The sequence below is a fragment of the Eurypyga helias genome, unplaced genomic scaffold (genome assembly GCF_000690775.1).
Source record: "Eurypyga helias isolate BGI_N326 unplaced genomic scaffold, ASM69077v1 scaffold6028, whole genome shotgun sequence".
NCBI lineage: Eukaryota > Metazoa > Chordata > Aves > Eurypygiformes > Eurypygidae > Eurypyga > Eurypyga helias.
In genome coordinates, this window is record NW_010264912.1 from 7,797 (window position 1) to 16,017 (window position 8,221).

General features: G+C 45.1%; 1 protein-coding gene across 1 annotated transcript in view; it reads left to right on the forward strand.

The window, feature by feature from the left end:
- Positions 1-5,192: 5,192 nt before the first annotated feature.
- The window catches only part of LOC104513243 (protein TANC2-like), a gene marked incomplete at its 5' end in the record, with an annotated part of 31,321 nt that continues 28,292 nt past the window's right edge, over positions 5,193-8,221 (forward strand). The window contains 1 exon segment of the mRNA XM_010156533.1: positions 5,193-5,301. Within this exon segment, the coding sequence (XP_010154835.1) occupies positions 5,193-5,301 (109 nt within the window).

Genomic DNA, 8,221 nt, shown 5'->3' on the forward strand with positions numbered 1-8,221 from the left:
TTGATCAGCTACTCCATAGCTTGGTTCTCTGCAGTAAGATCTGACCCACGGGATGGAAAGATATTTTCTTGGCTGTGAACTTGGCTGTCCCTGTTAGCTTGGCAAATTAAACCAGTGTTTAATTCCGTAGGAAAGAAAATCACATGCGTAAGAGCATTCCCTATTTTGTTTGAATTTGTTGTATAATGTTCATTCCTTCCTAGTTAATTCGCAGTTATAACATCAGAAGGAAACCCTGTTACCAAAATCAGTAAATTAATTTTGGTGATTAAATGATCCTGCAAGAGAGGCTCACCGAGCTGAGCCTGGCCTTTCTGCAGCCTGGACGGACCTCCTTCAGAAAGCAAAGGGGGCTCCGGGCTCTGTCAGGACAGACGTTGTTCTCTGTGCCAAAGTTACCAAATTGCACTCCGCAGAGCTGAATACAATATGAATACATGTCTCTTGGAAGACCAGATTCACTGGGCACAACGTCAAATCTCTGGATTTTGGAATGGTTTCATGGGATTAGCTGGAAGAAGGGACATATGGGTGTAAATCAGGGAATTTGGACTTCGGTAGGTTCAGAAGTAAAAGGGACTGGTTCTCACTTTTTTTTTTTGCCTGTCTTTTACTCCAGTAGTGCAATGCCTTAACACTAGAGTAATTTTACACCCTTTAAAATCTCTTTCACTTTGCCTGAGGGATGGAGTAGTGTAGACGAAGCACAGATCCGAGAGCTTTCAATATTTTCTTTGTGTTTCCCCATGCTCCATCACAGCTCTTCGGTCACGCTGGTATTTTATTAGTGACGCCTTGTCCCTTTCCATCAGTGGCACGAGGGGACATGATGAGGGATGTGCTTTGAGGTACCACCTCCCTGCATCGCCTTGTTCTGCAGGCACAGCTCTATGTGCCTCAGCTTCGGGAGAATGAGGGAGCAGATGCGTGGGGACCACTCTGCTGAATCCAGCGTCTCCCCTTGTGCCCATACATAGCCCTCACGTGCATTAGCCTTCCTCAGAGCTGCTGCACGTGTGCACCAGGTCATGCTGTGCAGGGGCGTGGAAGGCTGAAGGCTCGTCTGTATGTCTCTATCATAGAATCACGGAATGGTTTGGGTTGGAAGGGACCTTAAAGATCATCTAGTTCCAACCCCCCTGCCATGGGCAGGGACCCCTTCCACTAGACCAGGTTGCTCCAAGCCTCATCCAGCCTGGCCTTGGCCACTCCCAGGGATGGGGCATCCACAGCTTCTCTGGGCAACCTGTTCTAGTGCCTCCCCACCCTCTCTGGGAAGAATTTCTTCCTGATATCTAATCTAAACCTCCCCACTTTCAATTTGTACCCATTACCCCTTGTCCTGTCACTACAGGCTCTTGTAAAAAGTCCTCTCCCAGCACCCCTGTAGCCCCTTCAGATACTGGAAAGCTGCAATGAGGTCTCCTCGGAGCCTCCTCTTCTCCAGGCTGAACAAGCCCAATTCTTGCAGCCTTAAAATGCATATGCATGTACGTGTATGTCCACGCAGGCACCCTGGCCACGACGGGAGCCCGCACCGACACCGGCAGCCTGCGAGAGCAGACAAAGGCTGCTGGGGCTGAGCTGGCAGCGCTATTAATTTTTCACAAAAAGATATCTTACATTAAAAATAGAAAAATCTCTGATGATAAACTCTGCAGTGGTGAAATTCAAAGCAAATCATTTCACTGAGCTCCTTGATGTCGAAATCATTACTGCCATCCTCTGCTGTATTAAAAAAAAAAAAAGGAAGAAGAAGAAAGGCAAAAGAGCCTGTGCTGTTTGAGTCTGGTTTAGCATGCAGTTAACGTTGACAGAACAAGTGACTGCAAGTATTTATCAACAAGCCCAAAGCCAAGGTCTGGGAAACATTGCAGAGGTAATGTATTACTCATGAATGCTGTACTTTATTCTGGAATAGTTCGTACATGTCTTATTCATAACAGCCAAAGTCATGCATATAATTAAATTTGCGTAAATACCCTACTGACTGGAGCTGAAAAGCAATTTAGGAGCTAACTGTGGAACGGGGCTCGTGTGTCAGTCGGGAGCTGCACTTCATCTCTCGCTGCGAAGAAAAGGCGCGCTAGAAGTTTCTGGATCTTCAGTTTATGCTCAGGATTATTATGGTTACAGCTCCATTCAGAGCCTTCCCAAACATTTTCGCAGAGTTTTCCATCAACAAGCAAACAAGTGGCATTATTTCCTCTTCTGCGACGTGAAAAACAGAGAGGGGTGGCCGCAGGGTCCCTTTGCACGGCCGCTGCCAGATCTGGAGCAGAAAGCCGTGGGTCGCAGTCGCCAACCCGATGACTCTCCCCAGGGGCAACTGAGGTGATGGTGCTGAGTGAACGTGCCCCACCAACCTTCCGGTGGAGGTAAATGCCTTGGCTCTTCTCCAAGCGTTGTGGATCTGATGAGCTGTTGAGATGCGTTGAGTGTATTACAGTAATTATAGGTTTTCACACTCTGGCTGAACGGGGACGGATAAAATCTAGCGATTGCTGCGCTCCTTGACTTGCAGCTGTATCTAGCAGCGTTCAAGCTGTGTTTCACATTCACTTCTTTCCTTCTGATCCATTTCTCCTTCCTGGGGGTTAATCAGTGTAATGAACAAATAGTTCCGTGTGTCTCCTTTGAAAGGATGTGAGCTGGTGTTCTCCTCCCACTCCAAACACGGGGAACAAAGAGGGGAAGAGGGAAAGGAAGGAAAGGCAACAAGCTGTAGATAAGGTGCTACAACCGCTTCCAAGACCCTTCTGTTTTCCCAGCTTTTTACATTTTGTCCCTTCTGTTGGTGCTGTATGGAGAATTCCCACGGCACAGACGCGTGGAAATCAGTGGCACAAGGCATCCGCTAATTTTAAGCACCCAGCTGAGGCATCGAAGCTACTTCTTGATGGACGGAGTCACCATCCGGAAGAGCTTCTCCTTCTCCAGTGATGGGGAGCATGGAGCTATGGGATCCCGACGTGGGCATCTCGCCACGTGCCCAGACAGGGTTGTGGAGAGGAGCTTTGCAGATAAAGCGTGCAAAAAAAGAGTTTTCCTTCAGTTTCAAGTGTTAAGCTCAAGTCACCCTAAGAGTGAATGGTCCCATCAGTCAATAACAGCACTTCAGACAGCAGTTTGGTATCTGAGTTGATGGTGCCCCTATACATTTAATTGCATTTTGCAGAGGCACAATAGGCTCAGCGGTGAAAGAGTTACCTTATTACATGTGAATGGGATGCGGTGCTCTTTCACCTATCAAGACACGAGGATCGAGTCCTGCCTTGTAAGAAAAAGGCATTTTGTTTCCCATCTGGCTGCTCCAGCAGGCACGTGTCCACATCCCACCGGTACCACGGGGTCTGGCAAAGCATCATTGGGCGCCACTCAAATGAATCTGTTGTCGGCCCAAAAGGAGGTCCGTTGGCAGGGCCTGGGGCAGACCTTGCCAAACACCTGGCCGTGGCACTACGGGTCCTTCACTTTCATTCAGAGTTTATTTTAAGACGGGGGCGATGGTTCTGCTTGGACGGAGATGGCGCTGGTAAATCCCCACCGTTGTGAAAACTTCCTGTCTTCTGTAATATTTACTTGTCATTTGGCCATGCAAAACACTTTTCTGCTTTTCCAAATGGTGATGAGCTAATAACATTCCCTGTCCTTAAAAGCCCTTTTAAAGCCACAGTTGATATCATACTTTATTTTCTTTGGCTGGAAGGGGTTTGACTGCTTTTATGTGTAGTCACATTTTTACTGAGTTCCAGAAACAAAGTGGGTTAAAAATGAGTACCCAGGGGGTTAAGGAATATGGATTTGTTGGCAAAACCAAGAAAACTGCAACTCCTCAGGCCATGGAGGTCCCAGTGTGGAGCCTCGATGGCCTCTCCCCTCTTTGCTCCATCTCCTGCTCTTGCATCCGCATGTGCCGGCAGCGGCAGATATTTGCTGATCTCATCCAGAAGTGGTTTGCAATTCCTCACGTTTTTGCAGTCTGTGTGTTGTCTTTTGCCTGGGTGAAGGGAAAATCAGCTCCTCGCATCTTGGACAAGCCCCAGCCACACTGAACTTTGGGTGTTACAAGTTTGTATGTTTAAAAGTGTCAGTAAAAAGTCACCGTTAGCAAAGGAAGTTGCTGTCTCTTTTCATAGAATCATGGAATCGTTTGGGTTGGAAGGGACCTTAAAGACCATCTAGTTCCAACCCCCCTGCCATGGGCAGGGACACCTTCCACTAGACCAGGTTGCTCCAAGCCTCATCCAGCCTGGCCTTGGGTGTTACAAGTTTGTATGTTTAAAAGTGTCAGTAAAAAGTCACCGTTAGCAAAGGAAGTTGCTGTCTCTTTTCATAGAATCATGGAATCGTTTGGGTTGGAAGGGACCTTAAAGACCATCTAGTTCCAACCCCCCTGCCATGGGCAGGGACACCTTCCACTAGACCAGGTTGCTCCAAGCCTCATCCAGCCTGGCCTTGGACACTTCCAGGGATGGGGCATCCACAGCTTCTCTGGGCAACCTGTCCCAGTGCCTCCCCACCCTTTCCGGGAAGAACTTCTTCCTGAAGTTTTATTATGTTACAACTTTTATAGTTATATATAATAACTTTTATTATGTTTTGCCTTAAAAGCGACTCCGCGTGTAGCTCAGTTAATTTGCTTTGGTTGTCAGCCTGGTAGGTCTTCCACCAGAAGCATCTTTTTTACTGGAAAAGCTGGAGAGTGTCTTCAGGAGGAGTTCTACATGGGAATAAAGTTGCTTCACCCTGCAGGACATGTCACAGGGTGGAGAATGTAGTTGTCATTTAAAGTACGTTTTTCCACAGTGTGGATATTTTAAATATGTCCTTTTCTAACGACTCCAGGCAGGGTGGTGTGCTTGCAAAGTACAGTTCTCCACAAAATGACTGTAAAAGTAGCACTTCAGCTTTCATGAAATTGTACCTCCAGTGTTTCCAAATTTACCTCTGCTCGTAGAAAATGCATTGTTTTATTTTTGCTGTCCTCTAGCGTTGGGGTTTTTTAAGCTATAAATGATTACCAGTAGTAAAGGATGTAATTAATTTGTGGTTTACAGGTGAGAATTAGTCCAGCTCTATTTCCCAAAGCTGGACGAGGTTGAAGGCTTAGAAGGAGCAAAAATTGATGTCAAAAGCTCTTTTGTCGGTGTAACCAGTAGCAACTAACATACTCTTCCTTCTGATTTTAGGAGTGGCCACACGTTACTTGCCTTCTGGTTTTCCCGTCAGGAAGGAAAACTAAATCGACAGCAAACTATTGAACTGGGACATCACATTCTCAAAGCACATATTTTTAAGGTAACAAACATTCAAATGAAGACTCATGCCAACCTCACCCCCCTTGCGTATAATCTGCCAGCACTGGCAGCGTTCAGTCCCTTCTTGTTTTAGGGTTGCTGTAAGAAGTGTGATTGCTTCAGGCTGCTGAAACGTGTAGAAGTGAGCTTTAGAAAATTGGCAGTGGCATATAAGAAACCCTTGAAATTAAACGGCCTTCAGACTGTAAATTCAGCAGATAGCCTCCTTACCTAAAATTACTCTTCTACCGTAAGAGGTTTCTTCAGTGTGAGATGGGTTTCCGTAACAACATCTAGAAAAAATAAATCTGTCAGAAGGAGTGGGTTTGAAGAATACAACCCAAAATTTGGGTTGTAAAGGGAAAATGTGGTGTTTGTTAAAGTCTGATGGTCGGTCCGTTTTAGATTTCGCCCAGACATTTCAGACCTGGGTAACTGAAAGGCAGGCGTGGCTGTCAGCATCACTATGACCTGTAAACTGCGTGTCGTTCTTGTGCCTGTTGGTCCATATTCCAGAAGATGGAAGTGAGAGGATAGATTTGAGTGGTCACAGGAAATACAGTATTTAGTAAAAGTGTTAGGATCTTTGGGTGCTTAACGCTGGTATAAATGAGGCTATATTTTTATCTGAGCTATATATGATTTTATAGACTTAAGATCTGTAGCACCCCTGTATTTGTAGAACACACAGATAGTTGGTGTCTTGTGTCAGTGCAGTTGGATTTATTTGTTGAGTTCCTTTTGCTGAATTCTCCATCAAGTGTAGTAGCAAAGTCTCCTCCTTTGGGAAGGCGATGGCTGGAGCCAACGGAGGAACCCCAGGTCGGCGCATTACCCAAGCAGTGTGTCATTTTCAAACTCTGAGTTACATTCCCAAGGCCAAATTCAGCAGTGAGTTTACTATTTGGCTGCCATTTACATCAAATCTGCTTCCACATATTCTTCGTTTCACACTTCCACGGTAGAAACAAATAACAGGGTTTCGGGCTCTAAACAAATGATAATTTTCATTAAGTGGACAAGTTGCCTGTAGCTTCCAGAGTTAATTGAGCAATATTTACAATAGTAGAAAATGCCAATTAGCATATGAAAAATGTCAGTAGAGCCTTCTGTTTCTAATCACTCGGCAAGATCCTTGGGTCTGCAACACGGCAGTCAGAATGTGTCTCAGCGACAGAAGCACAACACCGTGTTGTTGAGAAAGACTGAAGTTTTGAAAGTGTTTGGATTAGCTGCATTAGAATCACTGTAAAACTTAGTCTTTCGCTTTTCCTTGAATAGGTTTATCTTCATTCCTTTTTTTAACAAACAAGTGTTTACTGAGGGGTTCTGAGTGTGTACAGAGTGAAACAACTGCATTAGCTTTTGAAGGAGGCATTGAGCTGGAATGCTGCAGACCATATTTATGATCTCAAGCATTCTTTAAAGAAAGTATTTCCAAGAGTACATACACAGACTCCTTTTCCCCTTGTTACTGACTGTATTTGTTTCTAAACAAGCATTTTTTTTCCATCCAAGCTTTTCATTCTGTCTGATCTTTTGCTGAAGCCGTTACCAGTATGGCATGGGTTTTCTGCCAAGCAGGGAGCATGTCAGGTCATCAGTTCAGTGTGTTTTTCCTGGAGTCATCATGTTACAGCAGCAGCTTTCCGCAGACACAGAGATCCTAATTTTGAAGGTATTTCTGGAGGGTTGATGCCATTGTAATTCCATTTTATTTACCCATCCTGAAGCCAGAAGAGAATTAGAACAGGGTTTAAGCATGTTGTCCAGCCAGGGAGTACTGAGAGCTGGGTGTAGAGACAGAACATTGATTAAAGAGTCCAAAAAGCTGGTTTGTCCTTCCCAGTCAATCCCTATCCGTCAAATCCACCGGTACCTTGCACAGAGTAATGACGGGACACTTGGAATTTCCAGGTGTAAAAAATGAGTGATGCACAGGCACAAGGCGATGACCTGAGCAGTAGGTGTGAAGGAGGTTTCACACTCCCTGCTTTGCTTGTTGGCTGAGATCTGCTGGTTTTCTTTTTTTAAACACAAACATCCTCAAACAGTTTGGGAGGGGAAAGTACAAATGTTTCAGTCTTTTAAAGCAGTTACCAGTCTTAACAAGAGCATATGGAAACCCAGCTTGGAGGGCCTGGCATGGAATGAAAGGGCAAGAAGAGAAATGTGCAGTAATGATATAAGAAGACCCAAACTTCAAGCTGATGTATGTTTTGCTCATCAACCAAAGTCTTTAATTTCACCTTAAATTAGTTAGATAAATGTCAGTAATCCAGAAATGGGTGTCCCTCGTCCCAGATTGAGAATGTAATGACAATGACAGGTAGAAACACTCCCTGTGACAGCTACGGGTATGTACAGGTGTCTGATACTCCTTGAAGAACAGCCTTACAGTGATCGCGTGTTGAAGGTGCAGTGGGGAATAGCAGAGGGAACGCTACGTTAGAAATCAAGGATGCTGACACCTGCATACAAGAGTGTGGGGCAAAAAAGGCAACGCTGTTCCAAAACTGGGGTTGTGTGGGGTTGGCAAAGTTACTCAAATGAAAGGTGCGTGGTCAGGCCATGCCTTGCTCTTGTGTCAGATGGTCCCAGTGAAGTGGAAACCGCTGATGGTATTTCAGTTTGATGTTGTGTCAAGTTGGAATCTGCTGAAGGATTCAACCTGCTTTACAGTTTTGGGCAGAAAAGGGAAACAGAAGAGGAAGATGCTATGTGTAAAATGAGGTATAGTGCAGTTTGGTTTCAGCCACTGCATGATAAGGGTGCTGAGTGTATTTATTCTTTAAAGGATAAATGGCAGCTTTTATGTCTTGCACTAATATCTAAGTGTGTATATGCTAATAGAGGGTTAGGATTTTTACAGCATACGTGATTATCTTCCGATGGCTGGCCGGAAAGTACATTCTCTTTCC